We start from the raw sequence: 20,782 nt of genomic DNA on the forward strand, positions 1-20,782 counted from the left end.
GCAATAAAATTGTGAAACTAATTGTCTCTAAATAGAGAATTGTTTAACTAAAATATGGTACATTCATATAGGGGAATGGCATATAGCTGGTCCAATACAGATGAAAAGAGGGGCAAGAAAACTGTGAAATAATGTTATGATTCACACTTGTAAAAAGAAATGGATGGATACTCCTTCAACGTGATTAAAAAAGGCTACCGCAGGCCAGCCTCACGAGCTTACTGGATAAACATGGGAGGAGCTCCTTCTAAAGCAGGAGACAGAGACGTCCAGCACCATCCCTGTTTAGCCCTCTTCTCATGGTCCTGGGCAATGGCGAAGGGAAGAGAAAAATCACCAGCGAAAAACTGCCAAAGATAGAAAATAAGCGGCATTTTCATAGTGATGGTTATTTACTTGGAAACTTCAAAAGAATCAACTGAAAAGCTTTTTATATAAATCAGTAGTCTTCATATAGTCAAAGTACCAGCTAGAAAAAACAAGAAAAAGTGACATCTGATTTAAAACAACCAAAAGTTTAGTCTTAAGTATTTAAATCAGTACTAATATTAAAAACATTAGAAGACTCTTTTCTTATTCTCTCAATCGAAGATGGCATTTTAAGATGCAAAAGACAAAAAAGCCTTTAAAAAACTTTATAAATCAGAGTACGAAACAAAATTAAAAATCTTCATGTCAACAGAAATCTTAAGTCAAGAGACAGATGACCAATTGGGAGAAATACAAAGGGGTCCTACAACTTAAACTGAAAAAGAGCAATCCCAAGTGAGAAACTGACAAAGGATAGAGTTCACAGAAAAAGAAAAAAACACATAGCTCTTGAATATATGTATATATTTGGCCTAATTCAGAAGAGAATGCAAATGAAGACCACAAGGAAATACCATTTGTCACCTGTCAGAGTGGCAAGGGTCAAAGAGCCTGACGTGTCCTGTTGGTGGAGGTGTGGGGAACAGACTCTGATCCCTGCTGGCACAGCCCTACAGGGGGATTATCTGCAATACTGAGACAAAATTTTAAATGCCCTTACCTTTGACCCAGCAATTTCGCTTCTACGATTTTACACTACAAGTTATGGCTATATATCATACAACCAAATATTACACAGCCGTCACAAGAATGAGACCATTCTATATGTACTTACATTCTCCACCATACATTAGGTGAAAAAAAGCAGAATTATGCTAGCTTTGTCAAAAAACATTTTTTATATATATATATATATATATATATATTCATGGAATAATTTTTGGAAAGGTCAGAAAATGTGGGCTGAGGTTGTCTCTGGAATGGGGAACCTGGTGGCTGGGAGTGAGGGTGGAAGCGGAAGCCAGTCACTGTGTCTTCTTGAACTGGGTGTCCCCTCACATTTGTCTTCATCACGTGCTAAGGGAAGAGGGAGGGATAGAGGAGGGAAGGTCAATTCAGGTTATAGGACCCTTCCAGCTTTAAGTCAATAAACGCTAAGTTGGCTGCTATAATTTCAGAGCTAATTAATGATGCATGGAGCTTACATGATTATTTTCAAGATCTGAGATATTCTTTTGAATCATGCTTTTAAAAAACAAAGCTTAAGATTTATACCTGCAATATTTCCCATGGATAGCAATGAAGAACAAGTACAATAAAGGACAGGCACATTCAATTCATAAAAACATTAAGTCTGCTAAATATATTTGGGGAATTTTTATTTTACACAAATATAAACCCCCAAATTTAGAAAAAAACAAACAAACCTGACTTGGCTCTTTTTTGGCTTAAAGTGAACAGGTCAGTGCTTAAAAAGTGCTTTTAGAGAATGTTCTCTTGCCGATTACTCTCATGAATGCTTGCATCCCAAGAGCTGCCCAGTCAGCCTGCTACGTAGGGATGTTACTGTGTTGTGTATTTTGTTGAAATATTTGTAACAACTATGTCCCAGGGATATACTTTGTGGGCTTTATTTTTAAGAAACATTTACATAAACAATAAATGTGGAAACATCAAGGTTCAAAGTGAGCAGGCCAGCATTTACAAAGAGACTTTTAGGGAGTGTCCATATTTTATTTTCGAGAACGCTTATATTCTAAGAGCAGTACAATTAGCCTATTACGAAGGGTCTTAATCTTGTTTGTATAGTGTTCTTGAAATACTTTCTTCAGCTTCTGCCTTAACAAATCCAAAGATGGAAGATGATGACAATCTGGTATATTCAACATTATGTGAAAAAATTCATTCCACATATCCAGATGAGGAAGCCTGGAGAGACAAAGCATAAATGAAGGATAAAATGTAGCCTTCAGGGCTTCCCTGGTGGCTCAGTGGTTAAGAATCCACCTGCCAATGCAGGGGACACGGGTTCAAGCCCTGGTCTGGGAAGATCCCACATGCCGCAGAGCAACTCAGACCATGCGCCACAACTACTGAGCCTGCGCTCTAGAGCCTGTGAGCCACAGCTACTGGGCCCACGTGCCACAACTACTGAAGCCTGTGGGCCTAGAGCCCATGCTCCGCAAAAAGAGAAGCCACCTCAATAAGAAGCCCATGCACTGCAACGAAGAGTAGCCCCTGCTTGCTGAAACTAGAGAAAGCCCGTGTGCAGCAACAAAGACCCAATGCAGCCAATAAATAAATAAATTATTTTTTTAAAAAGTAGCCTTCAGCGTGCAGGGCAATCCCACTCTTGCATCTGACTTAACTCTAACCTCAACCCAACCTAATGCATCAAGAATGGATATGTTGGTGGGAATGTAAATTGATACAACCACTACGGAAAACAGTATGGAGGTTCCTTAAAAAACTAAAAATAGAACTACCATACGACCCAGCAATCCCACTACTGGACAGATACCCTGAGAAAACCATAATGCAAAAAGAGTCATGTACCACAGTGTTCATTGCAGAACTACTATTTACAATAGCCAGGACATGGAACCAACCTAAATGTCCATTGACAGATGAATGGATAAAGAAGATGTGGCACATATATACAATGGAATGAAGCAAATCAGAAAGAGAAAAACAAATACCATATGCTAACGCATATATATGGAATGTAAAAAAAAAAAAGGCACTGATGAACATAGTTGCAGGGCAGGAATAAAGATATAGACATAGAGAATGGACTTGAGGACATGGGGTGGGAGGGGGAAGCTGGGGCGAAGTGAGAGTAGCATCAACATATATACACTACTAAATGTAAAACAGTTAGCTAGTGGGAAGCAGCCGCATAGCACAGGGAGATCGGCTCGGTGCTTTGCGATGACCTAGAGGGGTGGGATAGGGAGGGTGGGAGGGAGGCTCAAGAGGGAGGGGATATGGGGACATGTGTATGCATATGGCTGATTCGCTTTGTTGTACAACAGAAGCTAACACGGTATTGTGAAGCAAGTATACTCGAGTGAAGATCTATTAAAAAAATAATAATAAAATTTTAAAAATTCAAAAAAAAAAAGAATGGATATGTTGAATCTGTTATACATAGGAGAAACTGAAGATCCAATGAAATGTCTCCACACAACTTGTTACACAAAAGTTACAAATGGAGAAACAGAAGCACTTAAATAACTTGCTCACTGCACCCAGGGCCCAGGGTTATGCTATTTCACCCTACTTCTCAAGGCATGGGTCTTCTGTGGCAAAGATCCATTTTCCACCAGATGGAATCCAACATTCTACTGTATTTATTCTTTTCACTGTAGCACCAATGCTAATACCAACCTTCTAAAAAGACCTTCAGGCTTCCAGACTCCCCCTTCATTTTTCACTTTCATGTAAGTGCCAAAAAGCATGCAGTACACTGTTGCAGCAACTCCAAAGTAATCAATCTATAAAGAAAATATGGGTATATATGACTAATACAGTATTTTACACTTGAGTATATTCCCATGTCTAAGTTATGCAGCAAATATGATAAATCACAGGAAATAAATAGTCACAGGATTTCACTTCTAAAGAATTCTGGAAGTGTGCATTAACCCCACACTGACACGTCCTATGAGTGCCCATCTAGGCTTTGCTGGAGGCTTCCACGGACGGCAGATCACCCGCCACCTCCCTAGGAAGAGTCTTGGGAAGCTCTGCTCTTCCTGAGCTACCGCATCCTTCGTTTTGTCATGCAGAGGCAAACACAACACTAAGCCGCTTGCAAGTCCTCCCAGCTCCTCCCCCCAGGACTGGCTGTGGTTTTCGAACTGTGCTCCAAACCTCCTGAGGTGTGACGTGTCCACAACTGGAAACAACCCTGGAGCATCGTCTGAATCCAGGGCTAGAAGAAGACTAGATCAGCTCGAACTATCTAGATTCCCAAATTCTTTTTGAAATTATAGTGAGTGTCATACAGGGAAATGTTTTCAAATCTCTCACTCTAGTTCTCTACCTGGTAGTTCCAGGGCTTGTTACTGAGCATCTCAGTACACTGGAAACCAGATGTTTCACACTTTGCCGTAAATACGGTTCCTTTTGGAAAAAGTTTCATGTCTATACTCTGACCCAGGTCAATCAGTGCCAAGCCAGCAGATAAATCATCTTCTTCACTGTCCTGTTCCAAAAATCTATATTAAACACAAACAAGGGTCAGGCTGCGTGAACACAGATAATAAAAGGCTGCTGGGGAAACGGTAAGAGAAGGACCTGTTAAAAGGGCAACTTGCCTGTTTCCGAGTATGAAATTGTCTGGCTTGATGTCTCCGTGGATGATTTCGCAGTCATGGACTTGTTCAATCATGCACAGCACTCTGATAGCAAAAGCGAGGACTAGAGCTTGAGGCATCACTTTTTCAGGGGTATTTTTATAGAGGTTAATGGCATTCTAGAAACAATGGAAAGTGGAATCCTGAGTTGGTTGCACAGGATTAATGAAATTTCAAGTCAAGAGCTTTGCCCCCACCCATCACTCCAATAAAAGCGCCAAGTGCAAAAGGTATGTGCAAGGCAAAAGCCAAAAATGTACTTCAGTTCTTGTTTGTCATAAAAGCCATACACTTACTAGTAATGTCCCATAGCTGTAGAGATCTCCTACTAACACACTGCCATTCTGGAACAGGTGGGCAGAATAGAATTTGATAAACATGTGTTGCATGCTTGGCTTTAGTCTCTCCATCAGCTGGGTCCCGATGTAGAATTCCCAGGGGTTGGCGGGCTTCTGGACCTGCAAATCAGGTATGTGACATTCATATCCAGCTCACATTCTGGAAAATGATAGCAAGAAAGCCACTTCATCCAAATGCAGGATGTGGGGTAGAAAGTGATGACAAGCTATGAATTGTTGCTGCAGCGTGGGAACTGCTGCAAGGTAATTTTAGTGGCGAGGCAATTCTGAATCCTTGTGGGATAGTTTTGCTTCTTAAGTGCTGACAGTAGACCTAAGTGAAACCACCACTATCTTTAAAAAAAAAAAAAAAGGAGGCTGGCAAACTCTAGCCCTAAAATTCATTTTCTATATTGTACAGATCATTTACCTTCAAAACAAATTTCTGCTTATTTTTGCTATCGTTCACATCTCCGTGGGTAACTTCATAGACGTGGGCAAAAGCCCCTTCTCCAAGAAGGTGATCAACATAGACCAGCAAAGAACCTGAGGAGATAGTTAAGTCAAAATGAAAAAAAGGCTCAAAACATTAAAGGCTATCAAAATGAAGTATTTGTAAATTTTTCTTGGTGCTTGAATTGCTTTAATAAATATAAATGGATATAGCTCCCTTAGGAAATGTTTTTCCAGTCTTACATGAAAGTTAAACAAATACCTGCCACAAAATACCCCCTTTATAACGAGGTGATGGAGGAGCCAGGGCAGCACTGCCAGGACCCAGGCCTGTCACTGAGCAGCAGGGCCTCGGGCAGCCATCCTCTCTTTACCAGTGCTGTCATATTTAAAGGGGGAGTACGTGTGCTGCCTACTTGGCAAGACTGTTGTGATGACAGAAAGAACAAGTGGACATCCTCTGCAAAGTGCTAAACAAAGCTCTAACACGCCTTTGAAAAATGCAAGCGTTTTACATCAGAATAAAAAGGGCAGAGCGTAGTTGTACCGATATTTCTAACAGATACTTAAAAAATTTTTATTGCAGTAAACTTTCTATTTTAGAACAGTTTTTGATTTATAGAAAAGTTGAGAAGATAGTAGTTTCTGTATATTCTGCATCCTGTTTCCCCTACTGCTAACTTTTACATAACCAAGTTACACTGGTAACAAACAAGAACCAAAACTGGTATGTTACTGTTAACTAAACTCCACACTTTATTCAGATTTCACTAGTTTTCCCCTAATGTTCTAGGACACATTCATCAAGTCTCCTCAGACTCTGCTATGCTGTGACAGTTTCTAACTTTTTGTTCTGATGACCATGACAGCTCCAAGGAGCACTGTTCTGGTAAGTTGTAGAATGCCCCTCAGCTGGATTTGTCTTGATATTTTTCAGTTACACTGGGGTTATTGGATTCGGTAGAAAGATGACAGAGGTAAGGTTGTAACAGATTTTTAATTTTTTAAAAAAAGAATTCATGTGTTTAAAATCAAATATAAAAAAGTAGCTTTCTGGTTTCTAGCTGGCATGTAAGGAGTTTGGAAGTCGTCAGTCTACCCTCACAGTAAGAAAAAGCTGAACAAATTGAAAATCAACAACTCTTAGATCTGTTAGAGAACTGAGGTCACAGGGAAAACTGCTGCCCCCCAAACTGAGGAGACAGGTGAATACAGAGAATAGCAGAGCCCAGAAGCAGAAACTACCACTGAGGCCAGTACCGAAGCGGGGGTGGGGAGAGGAGGCACCACAGAAAGAACTGATGTCTCAGACCTTATTTAGGAACAAGTCTCTAGGGAAGCCCAAAGACAACAGGGGAGACAAATAAGGACACAAAGGGGAATTTCAGCCTTTGATACCTACAGCCACAGAAAATAGTAAACACTGCCTAAGTCCAAGCCAGATAAGCATAAACCTTACACTAAAGGGCTATTTATCTCAGTTCCTTTCAGCAGGATATCAGGACTGGCTTCTAACAAAAATTACAAGGCATAATAAAAGACAAAAAACACAGCTTGGAAAGACAGAGCAAGTATCAGAACCAGATACAGATATAGAAAAGATTTTGGAATTATAAGACCAGGAATAAAAAAATTATGATTAATATGCTAAGAGCTGTAATGAAAAAGGTAAACAAAATGCAAGAATACAAGAGTAATGTAAGAAGACAAATACAAACCCCGAGAAAGAATCAAAAGGAAACGCTAGAAATAAAAAAGGACTGTGACAAAATGAAGAATATCTTTGATGGGCTCATCAATAGGCTGTATGTGGCTGGAAAAAGAAACTGTGAGCTTGACAAATATGCCAACAGAAACTTCCAACACTGAAACGCAAAGAGAAAAATAAAATGAAAAAGAATGTTCAAGAACTATGGGACAACTACAAAAGGGGTAACAAATGTGTAATGGGACACTAGGATGAAGAAGAAAAAGAGAACAGAAGACATAGCTGGGGTAATGATGGCTGAGAAATTTCCAAAATCAATGACAGAAACCAAATCACAGATCTGGGAATTTCAGAGAACGCCAAGCAGGAAGAATACCAAAAAGCTACATCTAGGCATGTCATGTTCAAACTGCAGAAAATCAGACAAGGAGAAAATATTGAAAGAAACCAGAGGAATAAAACCACCTTACCTATAGAGGAGCAAGCATAAGAATCACACTGACTTCCCTTCAGAAACCATACAAGCAAGAAGAGAGTGGAGTAAGTGTTGAAAGAAGAAAAAAAAAAAAGCCAAAAAACCACAAACCAAGAATTCTTCCCTTTCAAAAGTGAAGAAGAAATAAAGACTTCATTAGACAAACAAAAATTAAGGCAATCTGTCACCAGTAAACCTGCCTTGCAAGAAATGTTAAAAGAAGTTCTGGGGGGTGGGATGAATTGGGAGATTGGGATTGACATATATACACTATTGATACTATGCATAAAATAGATAACTAATGAGAACCTAACATATAGCACAGGGAATTCTACTCAATGCTCTGTGGTGACCTAAATGGGAAGGAAATCCAAAAGAGAGGGGATATATTGGGTTGGCCCAAAAGTTCATTCGTTCCGTAACATCGTATGGAAAATCCCGAACGAACTTTTTGGCCAACCCAATATGTATACGTATAGCTGATTCACTTTGCTGTACAGCAGAAACTAACACAACATTGTAAAGCAACTATACTCCAATAAAAATTAATAAAAGAGAAAAAAAGAAGTTCTTCAGAGGGAAGGAAGATGATACAGGTCAGAAACTCAGATCAGAAAAGTATAGGAAAAGGAATAAATGAAGATAAAGTAAAATCTTTTATTTATTTATTTTTTATTCTTAATTGATCTAACAGCTGTTCAAAATAATAACAGCAACAATGTGTTCAGTAAGCACAGCCTGTGGGTAAGTGAAATGAGTGAGAGTAATGCCATAAGGGGGAAGAGGGAGGAATTGGTAACATTCTGTTATAAGGGACTTGTGCTATTTGTGAAGCAGTATAGTGTTATTGGAAGGTGGACATGGATTACTTGTAAACGTACATTGCAAGCTCTAGGGCAACCACTAAAAAAAGTAAAGAAAGAAGTGTAATTGATATTCTAAGAGAAGAGAGAAAATAGAATCACATAAATAATTAAAACCAGAGAAGGCAGAAAGAGAGTGAAAGACAAAAAAGGAAATGAAGAACAAGGGCAATAAATAGAAAACAGTAACAAATAGAGTAGATATTAATCCAACTATATCACAATAGATAAAAATACAAGACCCAACTATATGTTGTCTACAAGAAACACACCCTAAATATAAAGACACAGAAAAAATAAAAGTAAAGGCATGGAGAAAGATATGTCACGCTAACATTAATCAACAGAAAGCTGGTGTAGCTATATTAATTTTACACAGAACAGACTTAAGAGTAAGGAAAGTTATCAAGGATAAAGAAAGGCATTACATAATGATATAGGGCTCAGTTCTCCAAGACATAACAATCCTTAATGTGTATGAGCCTAAGAACAGAGCATCAAAATAGGCAAAAATTGACAGACTTGCAAGGAGAATAAATCAATTCACTATTATAGTTGGAGATTTCTACATCCCTCTATCAGCAATTGACAGATCCAACAGGCACAAAATCCTTAAGGGCATGGTTGAACTGAACAGCACCACTACCAATCAACTGGATCTAATAGACATTCATGAAATACTTAATTTAACAACAGTGGAATATACATTCTTTTCAAGCTTACATGGAACAGTAATCAAGAAAGACCACATTCTAGGCCATATAACACAACTTCACCAAATTAAAAAAAAAAAAAGAAAGAAAGAAATCATACAAAGTATGCACTCAGATCACAGTGGAATTAAGCTGGTAATCAATAACAGAAGGATAGCTGGTAAGTCCCCCAAAACTTGGAGATTAAATAACACACTTTGAAAACATAATTTATGGAAATTGTGAGATGTGGAAAATGCAGTATTAGAAATTTATAGCATTGAATGCATATGTTAGAAAAGAAGATCTAAAATCAATAATCTTAGTTTCCACCTTAGAAAACTGGAAAAAGAAGAGCAAATTAAATCCAAAGTAAGCAGAAGAAAAGGAAAAATAAGAATCAGAGTAGAAATCAACAAAATTTAAAACTGAAAATCAGTAGAGGAAATCAATGAAAACAAAAGTTGGTTCTGTGGGAAAAAAAGTTGGTTCTTTGAAAACATCAATGAAATTGATAAGCTTCTGCCAGGCCAACTAAGAAAAATTAGGGAGGACACATATTACTAATACCAGAAATGAAAGAGGGGGCATCACTACAGATCCTATGGACATTAAAAGGATAATAAAGGAATACTATGAACAGTTAGTTCTATGCCACATGTACCAAAAATGAATAAGTGGAATTTGAAATTAAAAACACAATACAATTTACATTAGCAACTCCCCCCCAATGAAATATTTAAGTATAAATGTAACAAAAAATGTACAAGGTCTACATGAGGAAAACTATAAAACTCTGATGAAACAAATTTAAAAATCTAAATATATGGAGAGATATTCTATATACACAGATAGGAAGACACAGCATTGTGAAGTTCTTCCAAACCTGATCTATAGATTCAATGCAATACCAAGCAAAATCCCACCAAGTCATTTTTGTGGATAATGACAAACTAATTCTAAAGTTTATATGGAAAGGCAAAAGAATCAGACAGCCAACACAGTATTGAAGGAGAACAAATTGGAGGACCGACCCTACCCAACATCAAGACTTACTATAAAAGCTACCAAAATCAGGACAGTGTGGTATTGGTGAATAGGCGAATACATTAATGAAACAGAGGAGAGAGCCCAGCAATAGACCCAAACGAATATAGTCAATTGATCACTGACAAAAGAATAAAGGCTATTCAATGCAGGAAAGATAGTCTTTTCAACAAATGGTGATGGAACAACTGAACATCAACATGCAAAATGAATCTAGACACAGATCTTACACCTTTGACAGAAGTTAATTCAAAATGGTTCATAGATCTGAATACATAACACAAATCTACAAAATTCCTAGCAGATAACGTAGGAGAATATCTAGGTGACCTTGGGTTTGCCGATGACCTCTTGGATACAACACCCAAAGCATGATCCGTGAAAGGAAAAAAGTGATAAACTGGACTTGATTAAAATGGAAAATACTCCGCAAAAAACACAGCTAATAGAATGAAAAGACAAGCCAGAGGCTGGGGGAAAATCTTTGTAAAACAACTGATAAAGGACTACTGTATAGCCAAAATATACAATGAACTCTTAATAAGAAAACAAACAACCTGATTGAAAAATGGGCAAACGATCTGAACATAAATCTCAGGAAAGAAGGTATTCAGATGGCAAATAAACATATGAAAAAATGTTCAACATCATACATAATTTAAGAATTGCAAATTAAAGACAATAGTGAAATACCACTGCACATCTACTAGAATGGCTAAAACCCCAAACACTGACAATACCACATGCTGACAAGAATGTGGAGCAACAGAATTCTCATTCATTGCTGTGGGAATTCAAAATGGTACAAACCCCGTTGGAAGACAGTTTGGCAGTTTCTTACAAAAGTAAACATAGCCTTAACTATATGATCCAGCAATCACACTCCTTAGTACTTACCCAAATGAACTGAAAACTTACGTCCACACAAAAACTGTACAGGAATGTTTACAGCAGCTTTATTCATCATTGCCAAAACTTGGAAGCAACCAAGATATCCTTCAATAGGTGAATGGATAAATAAACAAAAGTACCTTCCCACAATGGAATACTCCTCAGAGATGAAAAAGATAGAGCTATCAAGTCATGAAAAGACATGGAGGAAACTTAAATGCATATTGCTAAGCAAAAGAAGCCAATCTGAAAAGTCTATATACTGTAATGATTACAACTATGTGGGGACGGCAGTAGGAGATTAGTGGTTGCTAGGGTTTCAGGTAGAGGGAGGAAGGGATGAATAGATGAAGCGCAGGGGTTTAGGGCACTGAAACGGTTCTGTATGATACTGTAATGACAGATGCATGTCGTTACACATCTGTCAAACCCCACAGAATGTACAACACAAAGAATGAATCCTAATGTAAACTATGAACTGTAGTTAATAATAATGTATCAATATTGGCTCATCAACTTTAACAAATGTACCACACCGATACAAGATGTTAATAGGGGAATGTATGTGTGTGTGTGTGTGTGTGTGTGTGTGTGTAAAGTATATTATGAGAAGTCTTGCTCCCACTGTTATCCACATCTACCCTGTTTCCCCTTCCACTAACAATTAACCATTTTTATTAGTTTTGAGTACCCTTCAAGTGTTCTCTGGAAATACTATCAAATATGAATATATATTATCTTGCCCCTTTTTAAGAAATAAAAAGCAGCATATAACACTAGTCTGCCCTTTCACTTAGCAGCATGTTTTGGAGATCATTCCCTAGCTGCAGAGTGAGCTGTAGTTTACTGTGGAGATGTCGCATAATTTATTTAAGCGGTCCCCTTAGATGCCTATGTTGTTTCCAATCTGTTGCTTTACACACACCTTACTTTGAATATATCCAAGTGTATCTGCAGGAAATTCTTAAAAGTGGATGTCTGGGTCTAAAAGTATATGCATTTTAAATTTTGATAGATATTGCCAAATTGCCCTTTATAAGTTATAGTCCCAACAGCAATCGAAATCCTACAGTCATGCCTTAACAAAATGTTCTCATCTTAATACTACAGATAAAACTTTTTACTGGAAGTGGGAGAGGGGGTGGAGGGGTAGGGGTGAGGGCGGTGCCAGGAGGAATAAACATCAACTTCCCACAGAGAAAAATAGAGTTTAAAGTTTTATTACCCATATGGTTCTTACCCAGTTGAAATTCAGTCTTGGGTTTGATGGCTGGAAGTTTACACTGCCATTCGTAAGTATTTGCATAGGAACTCACTGGTTTAGAAAGCCCAGATAAAAGTTTGACAATCAACTCATCATCCCAGGGATTCTCAACAGTGAAGTCTTAAAGGAACAGGAACAAAAAGGAAAAGGAATTCAGTATCCAAGACTTTTACCAAATAAATCATAGACAAAGCAAGTGGAGACATTCATTAAATAAGCTTTCAAAAGCCTTATCTTTAAAGAGCATTGATTCAAATAATAAAGAACCATTTTCAAAAGTCAAAATGGGTACTTCTGCACAGTTCATTATCTGTCATTTTAGATCTACAAATTTAAATCAATATTCAGTTGGGACAAAGGAAATTAACACCAAGGGCATCTATTCTAGATTTTGCCTTTAACACAATTATGGGTACATGTCTTAAAGGGAAACTTGGAGATTAGTTACTTCTAACACGATCATATATGTATTCTTTAAATTGCTTTCCACTTCTATTTATAAAACACGCTGCCTTTTAACACATACTACCTACGTGCAATTTGTCTGTATGAGATATACTTTGGGTCCACAAAGAGAAACCGTTTCTAAAGGGAAGAAAAAAGTTTCTGCCCAATTTAGAATGTTATAAAAAATTCTATTAGTGGCAGTTATCAAAGACTAATCCAACATGACTGATATTTACTAGTGCTAAGCAGATGCGGGACACTTTTCTGAGCCCTTGATGTTTACTAACTCACTTGGTCCTAACAGTAAGACCCTAAAGTAGGTACTGCCAACCCCTCCACTTTATAGAAAACAGGGCCACAGAGAATTGAAATACTCTTGGCCAAGATCACAAGACAGCCTAAGACAGAGAGCTAGGATTAGAATCTAGCTAGTCTATCTCCAGAGTCTGTGCTCTTGTCCACTGTTAAGATTGTTTCTGTGTAACCTTGGGGTGGGGGTGGGGTCCTTTAACCCTGAGCCTGTTTACTTTTCTGTAAAATGGGGATAACAGTATTAGATTAAACGCCTGGCATAATGGGCCCTCCAATTCCAGCTCTCTTTTCCAACAGTAGTTATTTTGATACCTTTTAAAATTAAAACAAATTAATTAGTCCTTCAAGTATGTTACTGTTGTATGCTCGGTGATACAGCATGCAAGTTTGTCTGAGCTTGCGTTCTACTCAACGGCATTCAAGGCCCTGCTCTTTGAGCTTCTTTCATGGAACAGCTTTTAACAGGTTATTGTCCTTATTCAGGGAACAATTAAGAATGAGCATCTGTTCACACCTGGAGCGTCGATATTCCCAAGCAAGCCTGTCTGCATTGGTTCTGCCTGGAACCTGGCATTGGCGTCTGCTGGATCCTCTGCAGGGGCAAAGTCAGGGTCTGTGAGTTTACAGGCCTTGAGGCCCCACTCGGCCTCGCTGGTTAGCACAGCTGCAGCAGGTTGGCTCAGACGGAGCAAGGATGCTGAAGAGACATCTGTGGGGAACGCTGGTTCTGAGCTTTTCTCTTCAATCGGACTGGATGTGTTAAAGGGACAAGATAAACACACATGATTACAAGCTTTATTGGGTTTGAACACATAAAAATCCCACAAAACAGTTTCCTTTTCATTCTAGGAATGAGATTTCAAAACTGCTTCACAAAGAGTTTATTAAAGCATTTTCTTCATACAAACAAATATATGCAGATACACAGCTCGTACAATATGAATAGAAATAAAATAAGAAACGTGGTAATATATTAAATAGGTGAGGTGACACATTGGATATTCTTTAGTAGGAGATGTTGGTAGGAAAGGGTTTATTTTCTCAAGTTGTCTTCTAAGCATCACTACTGTAATAGGGACTGAAGATTTTATTCCAAAAATGGCTTCTTTTATAACACTGAAACAAACAGAAAATGTCAGCCATAGTCCAACAACCGAACACCAGTACATTTCTACACACGCACGCGCACACACACACAGTCGATTCTCATTCCTCAAGGATTCCATACCTGTGAATTCACCTACGTGAAAATATTTATTTGTTACCCCAAACAACACTCATGGTGCTTTTGCTGTCATCTCAAGACGTGCAGAACAATGAAAAATTTGAGTCACTCAACATTTATGTTCCCAGGTGAGGTCGAGCAAGGTGGCGCTCTGCCTTCTCATTTCGGCTCATACTGTAAACAGCGTCCTCTCACAGTGTGGTTGGCGATGTGGGGATGTGGGGTGCTTCTTTTTCTCGCATTTCTGTGCTTTTAGTTGGTGATTTAGCTGTTTAACTGTTCCCCAAGTGCAGTGCTCAAGTGCTGTCTAGCGTTCCTAAGTGCAAGAAGGCTGTGATGTGTCTTGTGGAGAAAATATTTGTTGGGTAAGTTTTGTTCAGGCATGGGTTACAGTGCTCTTGGCCATGAGTTCAATGTTAATGAATCAATAGTATATATTAAATAAGTGTTTTTTTAATATAAATTTATTTATTTTATTTATTTCTTTTTGGCTGTATTGGGTCTCGTTGCTGCACATGGGCTTTCTCTAGTTGCGGTGAGTGGGGGCTACTCTTCGTTTTGGTGCGCGGGCTTCTCACTGCGGTGGCTTCTCTTGTTGCGGAGCACGGGCTCTAGATGCATGGACTTCAGTAGTGTGGCACGCGGGCTCAGTAGTTGTGGCTTGCGGGCTCTAGATCGCAGGCTCAGTAGTTGTGGCACACAGGCTTAGTTGCTCCGTGGCATGTGGGATCTTCCCAGACCAGGGCTCGAACCCGTGTCCCCTGCATTGGCAGGCAGATTTTTAACCACTGAGCCACAAGGGAAGCCCTAAATAAGTGTCTTTAAACAAAGTGTTGTGACCACAGGCCTGTAGGATCCTAACTGTGTATTTCCCCTAGAAGCAATGGGTCAGTCTTTGCTAATTCAGTGTTTGCAGTGATTTTATAGAAAAGAACCAATACAAATAGCAAGTTTGGACTGTACATACGTCTCCACACACATATTCTCTCTGCACCTTTAGATCCACATATCTACAAACAGATGCACGAGTATATATTTTTATACAAATGAATTCATGCAACTTCATGTTGCATTTTTTACTTCTTGACATAGGCATTTTCCTACCATGAATTTTTAAAATAATAAACTAATTTTGGAATTTAGATTTAAAGAAATGTCACAGAGATAAAAGAGAATTCCCATATGTTCCTCACCAAATTCCTCTAGTGTTACCACCTCACATTAAAGTGGCTCTCTTGTCAAAACCAATAAACCAACCTTTGTCATATTACTATTGACTAACCTCCAGACCTCGTTTGGATTTCGCCAGGTTTTCCACAAGGCCCCATGTTTGCTCTAGGATCCAATCGTGGACACTATGCTGCATTAGTTGTCAGCCTTCTTACTCTCTTCTCTGTGACACTTTCTTAGTCTTTCCTAGTTTCCTAAGACCTTGTCGGTTTTGAGGAGTACTGGCCAGCTATTTTGTAGACTGTCCCTCAATTTGGGTTTCTTTTTTTTTTTTTGTGGTACATGGGCCTCTCACTGCTGCGGCCTCTCCCGTTGCGGAGCATGGGCTCCGGACGCAGAGGCCTAGCAGCCACGGCCCACGGGCCCAGCCGCTCCGCGGCATGCGGGATCCTCCCTGACCGGGGCACGAACCCACGCCCCCTGCATCGGCAGGCGGACTCTCAACCACTGCGCCACGAGGGAAGCCCTGGGTTTCTCTTGTTTTCCTCCTGGCTAGACTATGAGTATTGGTTTGGGGAGAATATCACAGAGGTGACCCTTCTCCTCCCATGACATCACCATGTGTCATCACGGGTGACGTTAGCCTGATTATTTGGGAAAGGTGGTGTCTGCTGGGTTTCTCCACAGTTCTACTGTGGATTTTAATGCTGTACACCATTTAATCCAGTGGATGTATGATGAAGTGTAACAATTCCCTTGTTCTTAGATATTGAACATATCTCCAGTATTTTATATTACAACAAAACAGATGTGTTTCCAAACCCATGTACATTGCTACTAGCAACATGAGTGCCCAAATTATTGTGGGTGCATAAACGATGAATAAAATCCTTTTCCCTTCTCCACAAAACTGTGAATTTTGGTTAACTTTCTAGCTCTTCCCCTTCTCCACTGAAAACTTAAAAGGTAAGGTATCACTGTCATCAATGCTTATGATAAAAAATAGCTGTATCTAGACTGGGAGAATTATGAACATGTGCTGGGAATCCATAGATTCGGGCTTCAGGTATAATGATTCTCGTAATGGGCCTGTCCCTGGCAGGGACTCTGGAAACTGAATCTATGGAGTGTTGCAAGAGCCACTGACTCCCTGGGAAGAAGGTTTCGAAGCTAAGGAAGCCTCTGTCCCTGGGTGTCTCCCCACGAGTCTTGTTTCCTTGCAGCTTAACTGTCACATGCAGTCAAAGACAATAGTTTCTTGGACAGTATTACCCTGCTGGCAACAGTGATTTTTGTCCTACATACATCTAAATTAATCTTATGCCAAGTGTGGTTTATGGTAGTCTTATGAGTCAAAAGTTTAGCTGCACAAAGGAAGATTCCTGGTGGGCAGTAATAGACTATGCCCACTGAGTAAAATTTTAAATTAAAAGGCAAAATCTATTTAATTTGCATTAATTTTATTTCTAGTGAGTTAACCCTTTTCTACATGTTTATTCATTAATTTTTCTTTTGTAAGTTCTGCTCATGTCCTTTAATCCAATCATTTATTTACTGGGGTCTTAGTTCAAGAAGAGGTTTTTGATAATAAGAAGCAGTACAGCATAGTGGTGAGAGCGAGGATTCTGAAATCAGAGATAGGGGTTCAAATCCCAGGGCTGCAAAGTAGAAGCCGTATGGCTTTGGGTCCTTTATTTAGCCCTCTGGATCTGGTTTCCTCATCTATAATGCTGGAAAAGAAAAGTTCCTACAATTAAAGTTATTATAAGGCTTAGTTAAAGGGTGCAGTACATGAAGAGCGTTAAGTGCTGTGCAGGAATATAATAAATACTCAAAAGATTGTAGCTACTTTTAGCGTCTATGACATTCACCAGACTATTCAAATATGGCAGAATTTTACTTCTGCAAAGCATTAGTGTATGTATGGGAAGTCTGCATTTTGCATCAGAACCTAAGAGGCTTAAACATTCTATCTTCTTCCTCAAAAGAAAGTTATTAGGACTTCCCTGGTGGTGCAGTGGTTAAGAATCTGCCTGCCAATTCAGGGTACACGCGTTTGATCCCTGGTCTGGGAAGATCTCACATGCCATGGAGCAACTAAGCCCGCGCACCACAACTACTGAAGCCCCCTCGCCCTAGAGCCCGCACACCACAACTACTGAGCCCACGTGCTGCAACTACTGGAGCCCGTGTGCTCCAACTACTGACGCGCCTATAGCCTGTGCTCCGCAACAAGAGAAGCCACCGCAATAAGAAGGCCACGCACCGCAACGAGGAGTAGCCCGTGCTCATCACAACTAGAGAAAGCCTGTGCGCAGCAACGAAGACCCAACACAGCCAAAAAGAAGAAAAAAAAAAGAAAGTTATTGATTTTCTCAATTATAATGGGTATACAGAAGCAATTAGGTGTTTGCTCAGTTCTGCAATAGTCTTTATATGTCAGTCTTTGGCTGGCAAGAGCATCTGCAGTTCTGCTCCCCAAATCAGTGGAAGTCAGTCACAGAAACAGTTTCCCCAGGGATTCTCTGATACCCCAGCTGCTTCTCTCACTGCCCTGATGTACCAAGTGTCATTGTATTTATATGTACAGACAGTACCTTCTGACTTAAAGCTCTGAGTTGATAAAAACTCTGGCAGCCCTTAAAGAAGGGCTGGAATGAGGTATTCCATTACAGCTTAAGAAGCAAGTTAGAATGAAAAGGGAGAGAGACAGGACCACATGCACCCACACAATACCTGAACTTTCTCTCTTTCAAGGGTTCCATCTTGTTTCTTTCACAAGAATCCAAAGTCACATGGGTGTACTGTTCTGCTACCATATTCTCTGAAATATACAGAAAAGTAGAGATGGGCATTATACACACACATATGATTTTATATGGTTATAAAGTCCAGGATTCCTTTTTACACTGACTTTCATTATAATTTCAAAATAGTATTCCGTGGTAAAATGTACTATGTTTAAAAAATGGGGGAAAAAATCACTTAAAAAATTCTACCGTTATATGTGAGCGTTTCAACCTTATACATCTAATCCACACAATCCTTCAAGAGAAAAGAGTCCAGGGAGCAGCAGGTCCACCGTGGGAGGATGACCAGACCATGGGAAGTTACGGGCGGCAGTGCGCACACTCTGTTTGAGGAGAAGCCGATACCAAGGCCATGGAGAATAAAAGGCTGAAACGCTTGTGGAGGGCGGAGATTTTGGTGTCTTTCAGTCTAACTTGCCTTATTTAGTCAGCGTTTAGTTGACTGAACTGACTCAGAGGTTCACACCAGAAAGCAACCTGGCAATACTTACTATCACTCCCTTTAATTAAAAAAAGAAATCTATCTATGGAGAGACAAACTAGACAGGGCAGAAATACAGAGCATACTTCTACCAAGTGATACTAATACAATATAGAGCCAACTATTACACTAGATTAAATTTTATCAGATACTGCTTCACTGAACAGGTGCTAACACTTTTTAGTACTAGAACATTACCTTCTATTTATACAATCAAAGTGGCAAATACACTAAGAAAGGTCAATATTGACTTTATGAAAGACTCTTGACTGTTAAACAGATTAGGTTTTCCAAATTGAAACAGCTTTAAATTTTTAGAATTAAAGCAGCAAGTCTGTGATAGCACTTGGCAAATGTCCAAGTTTCAACTAAATCCTCCTTTAAAATTCAGGAAAGAAATATATTTGGTTAGTACAGTAAGAAAAAATGTTTACTCCTTAGTTAAAAACTTTTAGGCCTATAGGCTCAGACTTCACATTACAATAAGCTTTCATCCAGGGGAATGAAATTCTTTTGCAGTTCTTTCCCTATTCCTTCAGTTAACAACTGCTATTAAAAAAAAAAAAACACGCCAGCAGTGATAGTGTTTGGCTAGTAAATTAGCAGAAAAAGGTGAAGCAGTCCCAGGTCTCATAGCACAGGCACACTTCAGAGATATCGTGGGTTTGTATCCAGACCACTGCAATAAAGCAAACATCACGATAAAGCGAGTCACACAAATTTTTTGGTTTCCCAGTGCATATAGATGTTTTTTTGTTTTGTTTTGTTTTTTGCGGTACGTGGGCCTCTCACTGTTGTGGACTCTCCTGTTGCGGAGCACAGGCTCCGGACGCACAGGCTCAGCGGCCATGGCTCATGGGCCCAGCCGCTCTGCAGCATGTGGGATCTTCCCGGACCGGGGCACGAACCCGTGTCCCCTGCATCGGCAGGCTGACTCTCAACCACTGCGCCACCAGGGAAGCCCAGAAGTTATGTTTACACTGTACTGAAGTCTTAAGTGTTGCAATAGCATCATGTCTAAAAAAACAGTGTGCATACCTCAATTAAAAAAGTTAATTGCTAAAAATGCGAACCATCACCTGAGCCTTTAGGGAGTCAATCTTTTACGACTGGTGGAGGATCTTGCCTCGATGTCGGTGGCTGCTGACTGATCAGGCTGGTGGCTGCTGAAGGCTGGGGTCATCGTGGCAGTTTCTTAAAATAAGACAACAGTGAAGTCTGCCACATCGATTGACTCTTCCTTTCATGAACGATTTCTCTGTAGCACGCAATGCTGTTTGACAGCATTTTACCCACGGTAGAACTTCTTTCAAAATTGGAGTCAATCCTCTCAAACTCTGCCGCTGCTTTATCAACTCAGTTTATGTAGTATTTTATATCCTTTGTTGTCATCTGCACCAGGAGTAGATTCCATCTCAGGAAACCACTTTCTTAGCTCATCCATGAGAAGCAACTCCTCGTCCATTAACTTTTTATCATGAAATTGCAGCAATTCAGTCACACCTTCTCTCCACTTCTAATTCTAGTTCTCTTGCTATTTCCACCACATCTGCAGTTACCTCCTCCACTGAAGTCTTGAACCCCTCAAAGTCATCCATGAGGGTTGGCATCAACTTCTTCCAAACTCCTGATAATGTTGATATTTTGACCTCTTGCTATGAATCAGAAATGTTTTTAATGGCATCTAGAATGGTGAATCCTTTCCAGAAGGTTTTCAATTGACTGCCCAGATTCATCAGAGGAATCACTGTCTATGGCAGCTACAGCCTTATGAAATGTATTTCCTTTTTTTTTTTATTTAGGCTGCATCAGGTCTTCGCTGTGGCAGGCAGGATCTTTGCCGTGGCATATGGGCATCTCTCTAGTTGAGGCGCGCGGGCTTGGTTGCCCCACAGCACGTGGGATCTTAGTTCCCTGACCAGGGATCGAACCTGCA

The 20,782-nt window shown here is 39.6% G+C and overlaps 1 protein-coding gene across 4 annotated transcripts in view; it reads right to left on the minus strand.

The window, feature by feature from the left end:
- Positions 1–1,915: 1,915 nt before the first annotated feature.
- BUB1 (BUB1 mitotic checkpoint serine/threonine kinase) overlaps positions 1,916–20,782 on the minus strand; it is a 41,519-nt gene continuing 22,652 nt past the window's right edge. For all 4 annotated transcript variants that reach the window (XM_027129014.1, XM_027129016.1, XM_027129015.1 and 1 more), the window contains exons 17-25: positions 18,292–18,379; positions 13,675–13,910; positions 12,378–12,521; positions 5,439–5,554; positions 4,967–5,128; positions 4,632–4,789; positions 4,358–4,532; positions 3,700–3,806; positions 1,916–2,238 (exon numbers count right to left, since the gene is read on the minus strand). In XM_027129014.1, the coding sequence (XP_026984815.1) occupies positions 2,043–2,238; positions 3,700–3,806; positions 4,358–4,532; positions 4,632–4,789; positions 4,967–5,128; positions 5,439–5,554; positions 12,378–12,521; positions 13,675–13,910; positions 18,292–18,379 (1,382 nt within the window). In that variant the 3' untranslated portion in view covers positions 1,916–2,042. The remainder of the gene's footprint in view (positions 2,239–3,699; positions 3,807–4,357; positions 4,533–4,631; positions 4,790–4,966; positions 5,129–5,438; positions 5,555–12,377; positions 12,522–13,674; positions 13,911–18,291; positions 18,380–20,782) is intronic.

The sequence above is a fragment of the Aethalodelphis obliquidens genome, unplaced genomic scaffold (assembly GCF_003676395.1).
Source record: "Aethalodelphis obliquidens isolate GAN/ISIS:26980383/991018 unplaced genomic scaffold, ASM367639v1 scaffold35, whole genome shotgun sequence".
Taxonomy (NCBI): domain Eukaryota; kingdom Metazoa; phylum Chordata; class Mammalia; order Artiodactyla; family Delphinidae; genus Aethalodelphis; species Aethalodelphis obliquidens.